This window comes from Vulpes lagopus, chromosome 10, assembly GCF_018345385.1.
Source record: "Vulpes lagopus strain Blue_001 chromosome 10, ASM1834538v1, whole genome shotgun sequence".
NCBI classification, from domain to species: Eukaryota; Metazoa; Chordata; class Mammalia; order Carnivora; family Canidae; genus Vulpes; species Vulpes lagopus.
Window position 1 is genome coordinate 91,335,138 of NC_054833.1, and position 20,122 is coordinate 91,355,259.

Genomic DNA, 20,122 nt, shown 5'->3' on the forward strand with positions numbered 1-20,122 from the left:
GCAGAGACCTCCAGGAGGCTGTGGTGCTGCCTCATGGCTCCAAGCCCAGCCTCTTTGGTGGGAGGGGGGGCTCCTGAGACCCGGGTGGGGGCATGGGCTGCAGGGCCCAAGAGCTCCCTGGGGACAGAGGTCAGTCTTGCCCCTGTCCAGTCCTGCAATGGGAGTCACAGGGTCTGCCTCCTGAACCCGGAGAAGAGGCTTCCGAATGATGGAGCCCCATCCTCTCACCTACAGGCACGACCCCGAGGCCCTCTCCAGGTGAGGCCCTCCCATTCACTCTGCACCTACCTTCTTCCTCAAGCCACCCCATCTTTTGAATTTCCCCTTTTCAGCATCTGTTGTTCCTTGGGAGCTGTGTCCCTGATGTTTCCCAGCACCTTTTAAAATTTTTTTATTTTACAATTTATACACAGTGAAATCGATTCTGTATTAGATTTTTTTTTTTAATAACAGTACGTGTGGACATCGGTCATGTCTGCTTCCATCTGGTGGTCTGACTCAGAAGCTGAGCCTCTTGAACCGTCCATGCAAATTCATGCGGAACAATGCAAATGCAGAGCCAGGCCCAGGGTCCGTGGGCTTCCTCTGCCCCAGCCCCTAACCCCCAACCCTGGCAGAGCCCTGGGAATCCTCGAAGGAGACGGCTTAGCTCCCCCAGGACCCTCCCTTACTGACTTCCCTAGAGCAGACCCTAGGAGGGTGTGGGGGCCCTGGCTACTGGGCCCTGGTCCTCAGGGCCAGCGCGGGACGTCTGTCAGTGGGCAGGGTCCTGTGCGTGATGCCAGTGACTGATCCTGTCCAAACAGCTGCGAAGCTCTGAAGCTCCACAGGGACTGGGCAGGAAAGTGGGCCTGGGGGGGTGGGGATGGCAGGAAGCACCTCCGTTATTTCAAAACAGAGGAAGGTTGAAGAGTTCACGTCATCCACCAGAGGCTGCTGGATAAAACTGGAAGAAATGCTCTGCTCCTTCAAAGTTGGAAAGGGACTGATGGGTGTTTTCTAGTGGGGACACCAGGCTGAGGGTGCCCACAGTACCCAGTTGCACAGGGGCAAGACCATGGCCGGACTCTGCTTGGGTGCTGCCCAGCACCGCTCAGGGCCAGCCCTGGTCCGCACCCCCCCACGGCGCCAGCTTGGCCAACTGGGGTGGGGTGCCCCCATCCCTCACACGCGCTGTAGCCAGCACAGGTGTCATGCTAGCTCCAGTTGAGGACTTGCTTTCTCTGGTTGCGGGGAGCCCTGGTGTCCCCTGCCCTGCCCACGGTGTCCCCTCTGGCCCCACTAGCTTTGGCAAGCACGAGGCTGGGTCGTCCTCTGCCGGCTGGCCAGTATGGAGTCCTTCCCTTTGGTATGTGGTGGTCAAAGTCGAGCTGGTAGCATCCTGGAGGGCAGCCGGGGGGGGGGGGGGGCAGCGCTTACCACGCTGTGCAGCAGCCTCGGGCTGACCTGGGGCTCGGCCCAGCTCTAGCGCCCCTGGCCCCGCGGCTCAGGCTGGCCTGGGGTTCGGCCCGGGTCTCGCCCCCGAACCCCCGGCGGGAGGGGCGGCCCCGCGCTCCGCTCCACTTGTCGGGTGCCTCGGTCCGGTCCGCCGCGGCGCGGGCCCCGCTCACTTGACGTGCTCGGCCGCGTGGGAGGAGCAGTAATACTTCTTGTGGGCGATGAAGGTGGACAGGCTGCTGAACCTGATGTTGCACAGGCGGCAGTAGCGGTGGCTGCCGGGGGCCGCGGGCGCGGGCGCGGGCGCGGGCGGCCCCTTGGCGGGGGTCTGCACGCCCTTGTCCGAGTGGGAGGGGGGCGGCGGCACGGGCTCGGGGCTCGGGGCGGGCGGGGGTCCGGGCCGGGGGCTGCCGCCGTCCGACGCGCCGGGGGCGGGCTCCCGGGGCTCGCGGCCGTTGAGGCCGTCGCTGGGGGCGGCGGGCGAGGGCGTCCGGGCGCCGGGGCCGGGGCCGGGGCCGGGGCCGGGGCCGGGGCCGGGGCCGGCGGGGGGCGGGCCGAGCAGCAGCCCGTGCGCGCGGCGGAAGTGCTCCACGAGGTCGCCGCGCACCAGCCCGTTGGGCGGGCAGTAGGGGCAGAGCGCGGCGCCGGCCGGCGCATCCTCGGGGGCGGCGCGCAGGTGGCGCGGGGCGGCGGGGCACGAGAACTTCTTGTGCGCCAGGTAGGCCTCGAGGCTGTGGAAGCTGACGCGGCAGGCCGTGCACTCGTGGTAGTCGGCCAGCGCGGGCAGCCCGGCGGCGGCCACGGGCGCCTGGCGCCGCGGCTTCTTGCTCAGGTCGATGGGGCCGTCGGCGGCGTCCGGGCCCCCGGCCCCGCCCCCGCTCCCGGGCCGCGGCGACGGCGACGGCGAGGCGGGCGCGGGGGCGGGGCCGCCGGCGGGGGGCGGGGCCGAGGCCGGGGGCGGGGCCGGGCCGGCCGCGTGCAGCTCGTACAGCTTGCGGCGTCTGCGCGTGCGCACGGGCGGCGCGGCGGGCGGCGCGGGCGGGGGCGCGGGCGCGGGCGCGGGCGCGGCGGTGCCGGGGGCGCCCGGGGTCCCGGCGGGCGCGGGCCGGCGCGGCGGCGGGTCGTGGCGCGAGGCGCAGTAGTAGCGCTTGTGCACCGTGTAGGTCTCGTGGCGGCTGAAGCGGATGTTGCAGGCCTCGCACAGCGTCCGGCGGGGGTCGTCGTCCTCGTCCGCCCCGCTGCCCGGGCTCGGGCTGCCCGGGCTGCCCTCCCGACCCCGGCCGCCGCCCCCCTCGGCCTCCGCCTCCGCCTCGGCCTCGGGGGTGGCCGCGCCCGCCGCCTCGTCCTCGCGCGCCCCGCATCCCGGCGATGCGCGCCCCCCGTCGGCCTCGGGGGGCGGGGGCGCACGGGCGGGGCCGGGCGGCACCTTGGCCCTGCGCGGGGGCACGTCGTCGGGGGGCCGGCGGCCCGAGCAGTAGAGGCGCTTGTGCACGTAGAAGTTGTTGACGTTGTTGAAGGTGATGTCGCACTCGAAGCAGGTGGCGCCCTTGGGGGCCCCCGCGAAGAGCCCGGCCTGCGTCCCCGCCTGCGCCCCGGGGCCCGCCTGCAGCCGGCTGTGCACCAGCTCGGACATCTTGGCCAGGATCTCGGAGGCCGGCGGCGCGGCGGGGAATTGCGGCAGGAAGAGTGCGCCGGGGCCCGGGCTGGAGCCGGGCGTGGGGCTGGACAGCTCAGCCTTCACCCGGGCGGGGCCGGGGCCGGGGCCGGGGCTGGGCGGCGAGGGTGTGCGCGCCGCGGCCGGGGGTCGTGGCTCCGCATCCGCCTCCTCCGTGGACGCCGACGCCTCCGCCTCCGTCTTGATGGCCCGCGGTGCTGCCGAGGGCTCGCTGCTGCCCCCGTTCTGGGGGGTGGCCCTGGCCTCTCCGTTGGTGGCCTCGGTCAGCGCCTTTCTGTCCAGTCCGGGCGACGGGGTGGGCGCTAGGCCCAGGTCGGCAGAAGCCAGGGGGCCGTGCAGGGCCGTGTGCTGCTGGAAGCTGGCCAGGCTGTCTGCGGGGAGAGCCCAGGAGCCACCCTTAAGGATGGGGGAGGGAGCAGGACCTACTTGGGCCAGACCTGAGCAGGGGTGGGGGGAAGGGCGGAGAGCTGGCCTGGGCAGAGGTGGTGGAAGGCCAACACTCAAATCTACCCCTGGTTGCCCTTTGGACAAACCCCATCCCTTCCCGGTCCTCAGGGGAAGCCCAGGGCCTCACCTGGGGGGAGCTTGGCAGTGGGGTGCCCAGCCCCGGGTGAGTAGATCTCCGCCTTGGAGCCGGGCTGGCAGACCATGTGGTTGGTCACCAGGTGGCTGTAGAGGATGTCCCTTGTGGTGGAGATGAAGCCACAGCTGTGGCAGACACCTGCAGGCAGGCTGTGGTATCAGGGCCCTGGGGTGGGGTGCCCCCTCCACCAGCCCCTTCCCAGCCCTCACCTACCGCTCAGGGTGTCTGTGTGCACCTTGAGGTGCCGTTCACAGTTGGCCTTGGTGGTAAAGGCCGACAGGCAGATGAGACATACGAAGGGGCGTTCTCCTGGAACACAGGGCTGAGTGAGGGGTGGGCTCCTGGAGCCCAGCTGGCCAACGACCTGTGACGGGTGGGGGTGGGGGGGCTGTTTAAACCCTGCCTCCTTGACTCCTGGGACTATGGCCAGGGCCTGGTCCTGAGCTGACCATTCTGACGCACCGTGAGGTGCGACGGGAAGACCACACGGGCATCTGTGGCAGGGTGGGCACCCCGGGCAGATGCAGCATCATGCGCTGCTTGAGTGGGCACCAGTGGGCATCCTGGGGAGGGGGCATGGGGCCTCACCACTGTGGCTGCGCATGTGGATCTCCAGGGAGCTGGCGCTGGGGCAGCTTTTGCGGCACTGCGGAAAGGGGCAGACCCGCTCGTTGGGGTAGGTCTCCTTGGGCTTCTCGTCTGTGGCGGTGGTCGCTGGGGAGCCGGTGCTCTGGCGGCTGGCGCAGTAGTAGAGGAGGTGGGCTTGTAGGTTTCTCTCACTCCGGTACCAGATGCCACAGTCTTTGCAGGGGAAGACATCTTCTGCAGGGGTGAGGGGGGCACAGGCTGAGGGGCGCACCCAGGCGGCAGGGAGGCGGCTGCCTCTGAAAATGGAGGACTTGGCCCTACCTGCCCCTGCCATGCTGAGGACTGAGGTTTGTGATCGGGGCCTCCCCTCCTGGTCACAGCTCTTTACTCTCACTGGTTTCCTCGGAAACCTGGCTTCTCTCTGTGTAGCTCTCCAGGATGCCACAGGACTGCGTGGATGGGGTCTTGGCATAACCCCCCAGGCTGGGCCCTACACCACCTCCCAACAGTGAGCCCCAAAAAGAGATGCTGTCGCCTCATGGGATCCCGGCGGAAGAGGTGTGGTCATGCTCACAGACGCTGGAGGGGGGTTGGTGGGGGGGGGGGGATGGGGAGGGGCTGGCTCCTGTGGTGTGTATACGAGTCGGCAGGGGGGCAGGGGCACATGTGTAGGTGTGCGCAGGTAGGTACATGTGGGTGAACGTGTGCTGTGAGGGAGCGTGACGGATGGCATGGACCTGGGTCCCCGTGGAAGAGGAAACGTGTGTGTTTCCCTGAGCAGGTATGAGTGGCAGGTGCACAGGGAACCCCTGTGCCTGAGTCTCGAAGCCTGCTCTGGGTGGCCTCCAGGGTGGGGATGGGGCTGGGGGCTGCAGAGGAGGAAGAGCCCTTGCTGTCTCCCCCCCCCCTCCTCCCCCAGTGGTTTCACGTCTGTTACCGATATGTCAGAATTGCTTAATTCACCCCGTCTATCGAAGACAGGTGACTGTGACTTAGCTCGCACTGCGGCTGGTGGAGGTTTCCCTGGTTTCTCTAAGGGATGGTCCTCAGTGTCTAGGGCAGAACTTAAAGGAATGCTGTTTGTCTCCATGGCCTGTTCCAGGCTTGACTGCATGTTAGCATGTGCTTCTCACCCTGGCCTTTCTGATGTTTATTCTGGGTCCACAGTTAAGGTAGAGGGGGTTCCCTTCCTCCCTTTAAAGTTTGCTTTTATTTGGGGGCTTCAAGCTAGCTCTGTCCTGTTCACTGAGGCCCTGAGCTGGGAACAGGAGATGAAAGGCCACTGGTGGGCTTGTTTCTGTACCTGGGGGCCAGGGCTGGGAACAGTACCTTGGGCCATGGGTAGGGAGAAGGGTGAGGGCCTCAGGCCCATCCAGGCCCTGGCCATAGCCCTGAGGTTTAGTGAGGACTGTTAGGGTCCCACAGCCCCAGGGCTGACCTTGGGCCACGTTCTGGTTGTGCCAGGTAACCTGGTGCTACCACTGCCCCCATCTCATGGGTGAGAAAACAGAGGCCCAGAGTGGTCGCGTTTCAAAAATGAAACGAGGTATGATGGACTCTGTATTAAGGCTTCTCTAGGCCCAGAGGCAGACAGGCCCATGCTTGGGTGGGGGTGGGGTGGAGGGGTGGGGGGTGGATCGTGAACAAGGTGTGTAGCCCATGACAGCAGCATTCTTGCTGCTTCCCAGTGAGGCGTGGACACCAAAGCCTCAGACCAAAGGGAGAAAGCCCTCCTGTTGCCTGGGACTCCCTTGACGTCCTTGGAGCAGCCTGGACCGAGAAGACAGGGGCCCACGCCTCAGCCCTGGGGACCCGACTGAGCCTGTTGTGCCACTATGGGCTTTAGATGCACACGTGTCTGTTCTGATGAGGCGGCTGTCCTGGCCCCTGAGAGCCCCTTCCCATCTCCCTTCTCCCCTGCCACCCCAGTGTCTGAGTGGGGTCCTGCTTGCTCAGGAACCCCCTCGGGCCTGCACCCAGTCCTCCTGGGGACCCATGTTCCCGCTAGGGTGTGTGTGTGTGGGTGAATCTCACAGCTGCAGCTGATCCCTGTGAACTCTGGTGTCCCTGAGTCATTTCTGCCAACCCACAACCTCACACCTGAGTTCCAGGAATGCAAGCTATGTCCCCTCTGCACACTTCTTCCCTCCTCCTCACTTAGCTCTGTCAGGTTTGCCCAGTGGTCATGCTGCTGCCCTTGGTCTGTCCGTGGCCAGGATGAAGGCACCCCACTGCCCTCAGCTGCTGCTGCCTGTCCCCTGGCCGCCTCCAAGCCTCCCCTTCAGTGTCCCATAGGCATCTGGGGGTCAGGATGCTCACAGTGGGGATACTAAGGGGACAGGGCTGGTCCCTGTGGGCTCCGGTGCCCCATTGGGCCTGGGCCTCAGCTGCTTCCACGTGCTTCAAGCCATCTTCCTGTCTGACTTCCCCAAAAGCCCACTTTCCCCAAGTTTGCAGCTTTATAGTTGTCACCTAGCAGCCAGGGTGATATTAAAGCACTTGGATCTAAACCCTTGTTGTGTTCTGTTTTTCTGAGAAGCAATCCTTGCCTGGAAGCGCCTGGGGAGATGTGCCATGCTGGAGGCTACCGCCCCCTCCTAGTGAGGCTGCCTTGTGCTGCTCAGGGTGGTGGTGCCGTGGGGGCAGGCTGGCACCCCCACCATGGTGACTTTGGGTCCTGGACCACTGGGTTGAGTGTGGATGTGGAGGGTGCAGAAGTGCAGAATAAACCCTTAATGTGCATTGTGGCAGGGAGCTAGTGGCAGTCCTTCCACCCCAGCTATTCTCATGGGGCAGTTCTGTCCTGAGGTAGGGGCAGGTATGGATGTGGCCACAGCATCTGTGGGGCGGGAACCAGGCTGCTGCTCAGCATCCCACCCTGGGCATGTCCATGCTGCTGCAGCTAAGAAGCCTGCTCTGCTCCCCAGCTGGGCCTGGCTGCCTGTCCAGCTGGTGGGGACCCTGCTGGGGTAGCCTGGCACCTGCCCCGTCCCCCCATGCTCAGCTGTTGCAGCACACCCCTCCACCCTGCTCAGACCCCAGTGGTCACCTATCTTTGTGTACCCTGAGGTCCTGGGGGTGGTCCTGTCACTGTCACGTGCCCAGGTGGCACGATAGCGTACTCACTGTTGATGACTGCTGTGGCCAGGATGGATGCCATGCCGGCCTGCTGGGGCAGGAGCTGGATGTCGGCGTGTGCGGGGGTCGGGCACTCGGGCTCTGCTGGCTCCTTCTTCACAGGGTGGCTGGGGGTGCCACGGGGCTCGGCCACCATGAGGAGCACGCTCAGCAGCCCGCCTGCCGGCACCGGCTTGGTGACTCTGCACCAGAGGGCTTCATCTGCAGGGGCGGAATCCTGGGTGACGGGAGGGCCTTGGCCGTTGGGGGCTCACCACTGCCCTTCTAAGGTGCTGCCCACCCCCTGCTGTCCTGAGCCCCACTGTACTGCCCCCTCCTGGAGGCCAGGGTTTTGAGGTCCGACGTGGGGGATAGAGCCAGGGTCCTGGTCAGGGGGTGTGTCAGGCCTGTCTCTATAATAAGCCACCCTGCTTCACCCGACCGGTGGCTTCTCAGGTCTGCTTGCTCCTGCCTAGTAGGAGGGCCCTAAAGACGGCAGTGCCGGCCCTTTTGTCCAGGAGAGGGGTGGCTTGAGGGCCAGGCACAGCAGGGCCCAGGGGCAGGGTCAGGGCAGGCAGCTGCTAAGCAGGTGTTTTCACAGCTCCCCTAGGAGCGGCTGTTCCCACAGTAGCCGGCAGGGGGCAGCCTCCGCCAGCCACCAGGCACCCGCCTGCCCACCTTTGCGTCCACCTCCAGGCTGCCAGGAACACGGCCCTGCCCTCTACCTCCCAGGCCAGCCTCACCCCGTCAGCTCCGTGAGGACCTTGTCCTGCCTGGCACACTGTGGCTGGAGCCCTGCTGACCGGGGCGGGAGGATGGGCCAGGCAGCACTAATGGCCCATGTCCTGGCTGGGCAGACAGACACATGTCTGGCCACTCACTGCCAACACTGGGGCCTTCAGTCCCTTCTGGCTGCTGTCCGGGTCCTTTGAGCACCACCTCGATGGGAGGAGGGCGGGGGGAGCAGGTACAGAGGACAAAGCGCAGGCCAGGTTCCTAGATGCTGGGCTCAGCACCTGTGCTGTAAGTCCATCATGCTGGGGAGGCCCCAGGTGGGCATGGGCTGGAGTGAGAGGATGCCATGACCTCGTGTCCCCTGCCCTACCCCTGAAGGCCTCTGGCTCCTCCTGAAATGAGAGCTGCCCTCAGACAAAGCTATGCCTCTGCTGGGATTACTCAGCTGAACATGCTGCTTGCAGGGAGGCAATGTGGCTGTGCCCCCCACCCTGAACATTCCGGCAGAGCGCAGGCCCCCACAGGAGAATGAGGCCATCTCCTATGGGTGGTGGGCATACACCTTCCTGATGGCTGCGCTGGGGCGGACAGACCTGGCCTGGTTGGAGAAATTGTCACAATTTTGTGCTTACATCATCTCCTTGGGCCTGAGCCTTCCTGTCTGTGATGGGGTGGTCGGGGGTCCCCACTGCCCTGACATACACTGGGAAGACTGTGTCACACTTCACTTCAGGGTCAAACCTCCCAGGCAGGCAGGACCTTGGCTCTGGAAATGGAAGCTCCTGAGCCCTCTGAACTGGCTGCGTGTAGGCAGGGGGGATGCTCCTTCTAGACGGTGCAGGGAGGTAGGCGCAGAAGCCCCTGGGTCTGGATGAGCTCTCAGTCTCTTAAAGAAACAAATGTCCAAGAAGGCCAGGGGATGTGGCCCAGGCCCCATGTGGCTAGGTCTGAACGTGGCCCTCCTGCTCTTCCCCGGAATGGGCTGTGGTCTAGTCGGCACCTCAGCCCACCTGGTCTGGGACTGTCTGCTGACCCTGGTGGTCTCCAAATCCTGGGATTCCCTCTGGACCCTGGTGATCTCCAAGAGGCGCTGGGAGCAGTGGAGCAGCAGCATCCTGGCCCTGAAACCCCAGGGCCGCTCCTTTCATCAGGACTTTGGCGTCGGCTGCCTCCTGGCCCTAGTGTGCCGACTGCTCAGCCCAAGCAGGCTGCTTTCCCTTTAAGGGCCAGCGCAGGGACAGCTAAGTGACCCCCACCTGCCGGAAGGCCGCGAGGGAAGCGCCATGATACCAACCCTTCCTGTAGATCTCCGCGTTGGCTTCAGCCTCGGTCAGGGCCTGGGGCAGCGTCCTCAGCCAGCAGGGCTCATCCCCCAGCAGCAGGGTCAGGGCCGGGCCCTGGGGGTGGGGAAGCAAGGGGGCTTGTCAGGGACACATCACAGGAAGAGCCTGGCCAGGGGTCCCGCGTGGTGCAGAGGGAAGAGCCTGAGAGGCCCCAGCAGGGCGGCCGGGCTGCAGCCCGCTGCTCCCCCTTCAGCACCGCGGAGCAGGCAGCGGCAGCAGGAGCTGATCTTCCTTGCACGGGGCACTGGGTGCTCTTCCAAGAGAGGTCAAACTACTCACTCAGGGTCACACAGCCAGGGGGCTGCAGAGCAGGGATTCTCTCCCTGCCTCCTTCCTCTGGTGGTCCACGGGGTGCATAGGCCACCCCGCACACAGGTTGTCCTGCATAGGCCCCCAAAGCGAGCTCCGTGAACAGAGGCTGAGATTGGCCTTGGGGAGACGGTGTCTCCCCAGAGAGGGGCTTCTGTGTCCTCCCCAAGGTGTGTGTGTGTGGTGGGTCCCTGCCTGCTGCAGGGCATGGCAGGCCCACCTCTGTCCCCTCTAGCCCAAGGCCAGCACACAGCAGACACCAGAACATCCTCTGAGTTCCCCAGGCCAAGGCAGCTCAGCACCTGGTCACCTCCCCGGGGCTCCCTGAGGCTGCCGTCACTGGGGTTAGCCCTTCCCCCGCCTCGAGGAGGGGAAGTGGGCTGGGGGAGGGGGAAGTGGGCACGTGGGGTGAGTACCACCTTACCCAGCCACCTCCCCTGTTCCCTGCAAGCTGGGCCCTCATAGTACCCACAGGGCAAGAGTGCTCTGGGCTCTGCCCATGAGGCTGCTGCTGTGGGCCTGCAGAGTGGGGGGGGGGGGTCTGATTTCTGACACCCAGGGCCACCCCAGCAGGGGAGGAAACAGCCTGGTGCTGGGGAGGGCAAGGCTGCCTGCGGCCCCACTCAGTGGCCCAGCCCTGGTCAGATGTGGAGAGAGCGGCACAGGGCTGTGAAGGGCTGGCAGCGGGGTAAAACCCTGACCTTGCTTTGCACTAGGAAGTTGGGGTGATGGCTGCCACACCCAGGCCCATGGCCCCAGGCTGCTCTGACCAGGGGTGCCCAAGCTCAGCCACCAGGTACCGTGTGCAAAGGCACAGTACGTATCCACTTTGGGTACTTCTGTTTTATGCAAATAAGCACCTTTTATTCAGAAATGGTGCATCAGGACCTTGATCTGGAGAACCAGTATCACCTGCTGTCACCTGGAAATGCTGCCACCTAGACCAGGGGTACACACAGCAGCCGGCCGGGACACCACCCTGGTGGTACAGCCAGTCAAATGATGGTGTGTGACGTGTCCTCTGACAGATTCTGGGTACCTCCTCGCCAGGTCCAAGGCCAGGGCCTTTGCCTACTGTTCAGGGATGACATGGGCTCCAGAGCTGGGCACTGGGGTCCAGTCTGGGCTTGGCCTCCCTCGCTGTGACCTTGAGCCAAGTACCACCCTGCAACCCGAGGCGGCCCCTCTCTGCACTCTGGCTGCTTGTCCCCACCCTGCAGCTGACCCAAGGACCCAGCAAGATCAGGCCTACAAGCCCAGCACTCCTGCACCCTGCAACCCGAGGCGGCCCCTCTCTGCACTCTGGCTGCTTGTCCCCACCCTGCAGCTGACCCAAGGACCCAGCAAGATCAGGCCTACAAGCCCAGCACTCCTGGGGACAGCTCCCAACGAGGTTGGCACATCGTGGCCAGTGGAGCCGCTATGTGGCTTGGCCATAGGAGGGGCAAGTGGAGACTAGTGGTCAGAAGGGAGAGCCCTGGCCCTGGGAGCAGACCAGCCTGCACCCATGCTGGCCCTCTCTGCAAACGGGTGATGCCCCTCCTGCTTGGAGCTGTGAGCCAACCCACATGCTTGTTCCAGACCTGCCATCGTCCTGCCACCTGCTCTCGGGGTAGGGCTGGGGGGCTCAGTCTCTCTCTCTCTGCAGCTCAGCCCCTCCTAGGGCACTGGGAAGTACCCATCTGTGTGAAGCCCTCCGTTCCAGTGGTGCCCACCTGGCACACAACCAGCACATCGCATCCATCCATCCATCCATCCATCCATCCATCCATCCATCCATCCATCCATCCATCCATCCATCCATCCATCCATCCATCCTTCCTTCCTTCCTTCCTTCCTTCCTTCCTTCCTTCCTTCCCTCCATCCACCTACCATCCATTAGCCCCTTCATTCACCTACCCATCTATCTACCCACCCACTCCTCCATCTACCATCCAATCCATCCATCCATCCATCCATCCATCCTTCCTTCCTTCCTTCCCTCCATCCACCTACCATCCATTAGCCCCTTCATTCACCTACCCATCTATCTACCCACCCACTCCTCCATCTACCATCCAATCCATCCATCCATCCATCCATCCATCCATCCATCCATCCATCCATCCATCCATCCATCCATCCATCCATCCATCCATCCATCCATCCATCCATCCATCCATCCATCCATCCATCCATCCATCCATCCATCCATCCATCCATCCATCCATCCATCCATCCATCCATCCATCCATCCATCCATCCATCCATCCATCCATCCATCCATCCATCCATCCATCCATCCATCCATCCATCCATCCATCCATCCATCCATCCATCCATCCATCCATCCATCCATCCATCCATCCATCCATCCATCCATCCATCCATCCATCCATCCATCCATCCATCCATCCATCCATCCATCCATCCATCCATCCATCCATCCATCCATCCATCCATCCATCCATCCATCCATCCATCCATCCATCCATCCATCCATCCATCCATCCATCCATCCATCCATCCATCCATCCATCCATCCATCCATCCATCCATCCATCCATCCATCCATCCATCCATCCATCCATCCATCCATCCATCCATCCATCCATCCATCCATCCATCCATCCATCCATCCATCCATCCATCCATCCATCCATCCATCCATCCATCCATCCATCCATCCATCCATCCATCCATCCATCCATCCATCCATCCATCCATCCATCCATCCATCCATCCATCCATCCATCCATCCATCCATCCATCCATCCATCCATCCATCCATCCATCCATCCATCCATCCATCCATCCATCCATCCATCCATCCATCCATCCATCCATCCATCCATCCATCCATCCATCCATCCATCCATCCATCCATCCATCCATCCATCCATCCATCCATCCATCCATCCATCCATCCATCCATCCATCCATCCATCCATCCATCCATCCATCCATCCATCCATCCATCCATCCATCCATCCATCCATCCATCCATCCATCCATCCATCCATCCATCCATCCATCCATCCATCCATCCATCCATCCATCCATCCATCCATCCATCCATCCATCCATCCATCCATCCATCCATCCATCCATCCATCCATCCATCCTTCCTTCCTTCCTTCCTTCCTTCCTTCCTTCCTTCCTTCCTTCCTTCCTTCCTTCCTTCCTTCCTTCCCTCCATCCACCTACCATCCATTAGCCCCTTCATTCACCTACCCATCTATCTACCCACCCACTCCTCCAGAAGGGCAGTGGGGGCTGCCCAGGCCTCCCCCGGGGCCACTGTGGGGAGGTTCACGGGAGGTCAGGGCTGGGGCAGGCCCAGTCTGGGCTCTGATGGGGGCCCCCACCCACCTCCCTCCTTCAGCTTATCCTGAGATGTCCTGTCCCTGTCCTGCTCACCCTCCCAGAGGCAACCGCCTTTCTGTCCTTGGCTCCTTGTCTCCCCCAGACCCTGAGAAGAAAGTATTTCACAGATGAGAACCGAGGCTCACAGAGCTAAGTGATGCCCAGGTCACAGGAAGTGGCTGTGTGCACACAGGACTAGAACCTGGGTCTGCATGATCTCAGCTTCCTTACATCCATCCACCTTCCCTCCCTCCATCTACCATCCATCCATCCATCCATCCATCCATCCATCCTTCCTTCCTTCCTTCCCTCCATCCACCTACCATCCATTAGCCCCTTCATTCACCTACCCATCTATCTACCCACCCACTCCTCCACCACCTACCTATCCACCCACCCACTCCTCCATCTACCATCCATTTACCCTTCCACCCACCTACCCAATTCACACATCCATCCACTCACCTAACCATCTACTCTTCCCTCCCTCCCTCCATCATCCATTTACCCCTCCATCCACCTGCCCATTCACACATCCATCTAACTCATCTACCCATCTACCTACCTAACCACCCATCCACCCTTCCCTCCTTCCATCCACCATCTATTCACCCCTCCACTACCTACCTATCCACCCACCCACCCACCCATTCATCTACCATCTACCTCCATGCACCTGTCCTTCCCTTTCTGCCTCCACCCATCTGTCTGCTCATTTGTTGAACAGTCAGAGCCTGGCGTGTGCCTGGCATGTGGGTGCCATAAACAGAACATGCCACCCTGGTCTCCCAGTGTGGATGCTGGAGTGGGGAGGCAGTTTAGAAACCACCGATGGAAGGCTGGAGGCAGAACGAGCTAGAGAGACAAGCTGAGAACAACATGAGGTATGGTGGGAGTGAGCTGCTTGGACAGCTCCCATATGGCCCCCAGCCCTCTTCTTTGGGTGGCCCTTGGGCCCAGGGAGGGAGCCAGCTCTAAGGGTGGGTCTGGTGCAGATGGCTCTCCTGGTCCCAGGAGGAGAGGCCTCTCCCACTCCTTAGAGTTCCGGTCTTTCCAGTGTGGTGGGAGGGGTACCAGGGTCTCTGAGACCAGGTGGTTGCTCCTCCTAGACCTCCAGGAGGCTGGTATGAGTCAGCCCTTTGCACCCACAGCATTTCCCAGACCCTGCTCCTACAACTGCCGGTGGAGAGGCTGAGGCGTGGGGAGGAAGGGAGTCAGGGACCCCAGAAGGCCAGTGGCAGGCCTCCTTTCTGGGGCTTGTCCCAGAGGATGTCCACCTCAGGGCACTACCTCCTCACTATCTGGTGCTCCAGCAGAGCCCCAACCTGACCATCCCCTCAGGGGCTGCCCCATGGAGGGTCAGGGGCCAACACGGGCTGGACCCTGGTTCTGCAGCTTGCTAGCTTTCTGGAGCTGGCTGTATGATCCCCAAATATATGTCCACCTGTGGACATGGCCTTATTTGGAAAAAGGTCTTGGCAGATGTGATTAAAGACAACCCAAAGAACATCCTCTTAGATTATCCAGGTGTGTCCTAAATCCAGTGACAAATGTCCTTACAAGAGCAGAGAGGCAGAGCTGGGTGGCCCTGATGGGAGGCTGGGCTCTGTCAGGCAATGACCCCCTTGCCAGCCTCAGGGCTTCTTGCACGAGGGCTGCTTAGAGCCCATGGGCCCCAAGGGCCCCAGCCCCGCCCTATCTCTAGCTAAAGGATGCAGGAGACTCACCTAAGGTCCCTCTATGCTGATGCCTGCATGAAGATGCAAGGCAAGGTGGGGCCCAGCTGGTCTCATTCCAACTGCTCTGGAAGGGGCTTCTCCCCAGCCGACCTGTTGCCTTCCTGGTCTCACTGATGTCATGGTGGCCTCTAGTTACAGTGGGTAAGTCCTGGGGGGATGACTGGAGAGATAGATGGGCCAAACCACTGGGGACCACGCTGGGCATGAGAATTCACTCACTCTTCATGAGCTCATCTACTCATTCATTCGTCCACCCGCCCATCTGCCATCCATTTATCCATCCATCTGTCTATCCACTCATCCATCCACCTACCCATCCATTCATCCATCTACTCATCCATCCATCCGTCCACTTGGCCATCTGCCATCCATTTATCCGTCTGTCCATTCATCCATCCACACACCCATCCATTCATCCACTCCATCTGTCCATCTACCCACCTGCCCATCTGCCATTGATTTATCTATCCATTCATCCATCCACCTACCTACCCACCCATCCATCTATCCACCCACCCACTCATCCATCTATCAGCTATCCATCCATCCATTCATCCATTGTCCACCTACCCACCCACCCAGTCATCTATCCACCCAACCATCCTGAACATTTTTTTTGTATCTGATTGCAAATTTTAGAGTTGGCTGGGTTTCCAAACCCTGGGAAGTAGAAGCCACAGCTGGATCAGGGAGGGACCAGCCCAAGGTCACACTGAAAGTTGGTGCAGGAACCACTCTTGACTCCTGCCAGGCTATGTGCACTTGCTCTGCATACTTCCTGGGGTTCCCATCCCCAAAGTCTCATGGGAGGAGCCACCCCCATCCCCTGCAAGTAGCTCTTGGCCTAAGGAAACCAGCAGGGAAGGGTTGCCATACTCCATCAGGGCCCCTTCTCCCTTCCAAACAGCTAAGAAACCGTCTGGCAGCTGATAGGACCATCTGGGGTGGGAGGTGCATGGGGGAGAGAACTGGGACCCATCAGCTGAGCTCGATAAGGGGCTCGCTGAAATGTTAGCAAAAATATTTAGACAATAAATGAAGTATCGGAAAAGCGCGCTATCTTTAAGAAATCAATCATCGTGTACGGTGTGTCTGGACACTCGGCGCCAAGGCGCAGATAGCGCCTGCTGGGGAGATAAGGGTTAATCAAGGATTTAATTCTGTAGGAGATAAAACTGCAGGGAAGAGCAGGCGAGGCTCCTTCCTCCCTCAGCTCCTCGGCAAGAGCCTCAAAGGCCACTGGCTTCCCTGGCGCTGGTCCCTCTCTCCCTGTGGACATTATCTCTCTGCCTGGAGAGCGTCTCCAACCTCGTGCCAAGTCTCCCCAGGCTGACCTGCGCCCTGGGCCCAAGGAGGACGAAACCCTCAGAGAGAAGGGCTGGGCACAGACCCTGGGGCCAGCTCCGCCCTGTCCTTACAGAGCCTGCAGGGGTCTTGGCTTGGGCAGACGGGTTGCAATTCTACTTGGCTATTTGATCCTGGTGAGTATACCAAGTCACTTAACCTGCCGGAGACTCAGTTTCCTCATCTGTAAAATGGGGAGCATGCCTCACAGGGTGCAGGCAGGGAAGACCTGGGCCCATGCATAAGAATGGGCGCTCCTTAGTGTGTGCAGTGAGTGACACCTGTCTGTCCTGGAAGGGGATGACTGACCCACAGGAGGGAGCTGACGAGAGGGGTGTGGCCACACACAGCTGCACACTTTTATCTTGTCACTGCTTATGAGAATTCAGAGCCAGGGAGCTCCAGCCCAGCCAGCCACTCCTCCTCCCAGCCCTGAACTGCCCCTCAACAGCCCACCCTCTGAAAAGTCAATTGCTGCTTGCATCCCTCCAGTGATGGGGAGCTCATTGCCTCAAGGAACTGCTCTGAACACCATAGTCTCCGTCCCCTCCTTGGAGCCAAATCATGTCTTGCAGTTGATTTCTGCTATTTTCTTTCTGCTTGGGCCACAGGACAAGAGCAAGCTGAGCAAGCCCTGCCCTGTGGCAACCACCTTGCAGGCACCACCTCATTTACCTGCCCAGCTGCCCTGGGAGGTGGGCATGCCACCAGCTGCCCCACTTTGCAGTTAAGCTGCAGTTTTGCCCGCCTACCCTCTCCTCTGCAGGGACGTTGGAGGGTCTGCAGGCTTGGGCCCCAGGGACCCTTCAGGGGCTCCCTGTGTCCCCTTGAGGCCCCATGGGCTCAGGAAGCAGAAGCTCAAGTAGCTCAGGAGCCTGCCGGGGAAGGAAACAGCCATGAGGGAAGTGTTGGGATCCGGACCCTGTGCCACAGGGATGACCTGGTCATGGGGGTGGGGGCCCTTGGTCCTGGGCCAGCCTCTTGCTGAGCAGCTGAGGCCGGCATGTACCCCTCTGAGCCTGGGCACTTGGCTGTGATGGGCTGTGTGGATGGCCCGGGGTGGGGGTGCACAGCTGGGTTGCACGTTTAGACCCTGGGAGACTGCCCCATCTCCGGAGGCCCAGGCTCCAGCCCAGATTCTGATGCGGTGGGCACTGTGAATGGCAGACTGAGCGCCTGCAACTGCCCACCAGCCCTGGGATGCTGCTGTAGGCCGGGTTCCCGGGCCCTGGTTTCTGTGGCTGAGACATGGGGCTCGGAGCGCCAGGCTGGAGCTGGATGTCACTGTCAGGGCAGCATCTGGCCTCTAGATGTGGGGAGACCCCTCTCTGCAGTCCTGCCACTGCCTGCTGACCAGAGGCCAGCACCACAGGGTGCACCTGGATGCCACATCGGGATTCAGGGAGGGCCTGGGCCATGGCTATGCCTGCATGTCTGGGTGCCTGAGCCTGGACTTAGGGGACCCACCTAGGGTGCCTCCTAGCCTTTCGAGTGGCCGGCGTCAGGGCTGGGAGGGGCCTCCTGGTTCTTGTCTCACCGTGTACTGCCCACTCGGTTGCCTGACGTGCTGACCCATTTCCGGTGCATCGGTGCCCTTTCTTCACTGAAACGTATGTTTCTTTTTTTTTTTTTTTTTGAAATGTATGTTAAAAGGAGCCTTTGCGCCCCTGTGAGAGGATGCAGAGCCACCCTGCTGTCCAGAGGCAGCCTAGGAATAACCCTGACACGAGTGACTGCTTGGTGATGGCAGGGCCTAGCGGGAGGTCACTGCCCAGGCGGGCTTCGTAGTTACAGGGGGAGGTAACATCCCCCCGCCCCCCACCGTCGTCAGAAAGACCCACAGGGACAGAATGGACTTCAGCCTCTGCGGACCTCAGCCTCTGCTGCAGCTCCTGGAAAACCTCATCACTTGCCCTGCCCACAAAGGCCACATCCAGCCACCACGTGGCCCCTTGCTGCCTCCTTACTTCAAACACCTGCTTCTTTCTCTGTCTTGCCAACTTCTACTCCTCTGTTAAGGGCCCACTTAAAGAATCTTCCTCCAGGAAGCCCTCTTCGTGCCACCTCCTCCAGGAAGCCTTCCTTGTACTCCCAGTCAACTGCTTCCTACTGCCCTCGTCCCAAGGCCTTAGGCGCCCATCTCCTGACGCACTCGGAGGGGCAGGCACTTCTGGGCTGGAGTATAACTGGGGCTTGGCTTCAGGGGCGGCAGGGCTCTGTGCCCTGGGCCAGACTCTGCCCTGGCTGCTGTCCTGCAGCTGGTGGGTGGGCTGCTGGGGTCAGGGCTCCTTACCGGTTCCGCCTGCCCAGGGGACGAGGCTCTGCTCTGGATGTTCCCACGGAAGGGGCCCCAGGACAGGCCCTCGGAGAGGCTGTGTCGAGCTCGCACGCACCTCTGCCCATCCTGCAGCACCAGCTCCAGCTCGTCTGTGGGGAGAAGTATCAGGGGTGTGAATCATGCCCAGCTGAGGGGACCATCCCACCCTGCCACCTTCCCAGGTGTGGTCCAGCTGTGCAGTCCCCGGCCCGCCAGGAGCAGCTGCCCGGGTGGTGGTGGGTGCCCTGTGGCCTGGGCCTGTGGTATGGGGACAGCGGCCAGTGCCTGGATGCTGGGAGCCCAGCCAGCGCCTGCAGCAAGCCCCTGTTGGGGAGGGACAGCAGGTGGCAGGATGGGGTGCCTGAAGCTGGACTGAGCAGGTGGACCATACTGCCCTGTTAGGACACATGTCTCATGTAGCACAGGGTGGCAGCCACGAGGCCGCCCGGAACGTGCGCATAGAGCCAGCTCATCCCTGCAGCTTATGTCATGGAAGGCACATGGTGGATGGCGGCGTTGATGAGGCTTGCCTCCTGCCCCTCCCCATCGGCTGGAGCCCCCAGATCCATAGAGCAAGCCTGTGAGGTGGCCGTGGAAATGCTGGACCTTGATTTCCACATCTCTAAGGTGGGGACCCCAGCACTCCCTGCCTCCTCAGGCTGCACAGGGCTTGTTCACTATGCTCAGCACAGAGCTCACAGAGGGGAAACCAAGTCAAAGAGCCATGCTCCACCCCAAGGCCCTCGGCAAAGCCAGAATTCGCACCTGGGTGGCCCTGACATAGGCTCCGTTCTCTCCCTGTGAATCAGCAGGGTCGGGGACCAGCAGGGACCCCAGTGTGGCTGCCCATCCCAGGACCTCCTCTCACTTTCTGGAAAGGTTGGGGTCCTGTGTCGTGCTGCCTCTCTGCCCGGCCTCTCCTAGGGGTGTAAGAGGCTCGGGGTGGGGTGGGGGGGCTGCAGCTGCCTGTGCCACGTGGGGGCAGCAGACTCTCTGGGCTCTGACGGCACCTGTGGCCCAGGCGGCGGCTCCCATGGTGCCTGTTGCAGGGCCACCCCAAAGTGTAGTTACATTAAAACAGACAGATGGGCCTCTGTGTGAGCCCCGGAGGCAGTCAATCTCCCTAGGGTGGGACTTGGGGTCCAAGAGGGTCTGCAGTCAGGCTCCTGGTTTAGCCCAGTCTCACCATGTGACCCACATGAATGTGAGCACCCCAAAGATACAACCACCTTGAAATTGTGAACGAGCCCTTATTTGGAAAAAGGGTTTTGCAGATGCAATTACATTAGGAGCTCGAGAGGAGACCATGCCGGATTACCTGGTGGGACCCTAAATCCCAAGACACATGTCCTTATAAACAACACACAGAAGAGACATGGGGGGAAGGCTGCATGCAGACAGGCAGGGACTACGTGATGGGCAAGGAGGAAGCTGCTCAGGAGCCCCCGGAGCCCTGAGAGCCAGGAAGGACCATCCCCCAGAGCTGCCAGAGGGCACACAGTCCTGGCACACCTCCATCGGGGATGTCTGGCCCAGATTTCTCAGAGTTTAAGGCCCCAGGATCCTACGAATTTGTCAGGGCTGCCCTGG

The 20,122-nt window shown here is 61.7% G+C and overlaps 1 protein-coding gene across 2 annotated transcripts in view; it reads right to left on the minus strand.

Annotated features, from left to right (window-relative positions):
* Positions 1-377: 377 nt before the first annotated feature.
* ZFPM1 (zinc finger protein, FOG family member 1) overlaps positions 378-20,122 on the minus strand; it is a 69,731-nt gene continuing 49,986 nt past the window's right edge. For both annotated transcript variants that reach the window (XM_041772032.1, XM_041772031.1), the window contains exons 4-10: positions 18,509-18,642; positions 9,430-9,532; positions 7,410-7,622; positions 4,284-4,517; positions 3,909-4,004; positions 3,687-3,833; positions 378-3,483 (exon numbers count right to left, since the gene is read on the minus strand). In XM_041772032.1, coding sequence (XP_041627966.1) covers positions 1,607-3,483; positions 3,687-3,833; positions 3,909-4,004; positions 4,284-4,517; positions 7,410-7,622; positions 9,430-9,532; positions 18,509-18,642 — 2,804 coding nt within the window. In that variant the 3' untranslated portion in view covers positions 378-1,606. The remainder of the gene's footprint in view (positions 3,484-3,686; positions 3,834-3,908; positions 4,005-4,283; positions 4,518-7,409; positions 7,623-9,429; positions 9,533-18,508; positions 18,643-20,122) is intronic.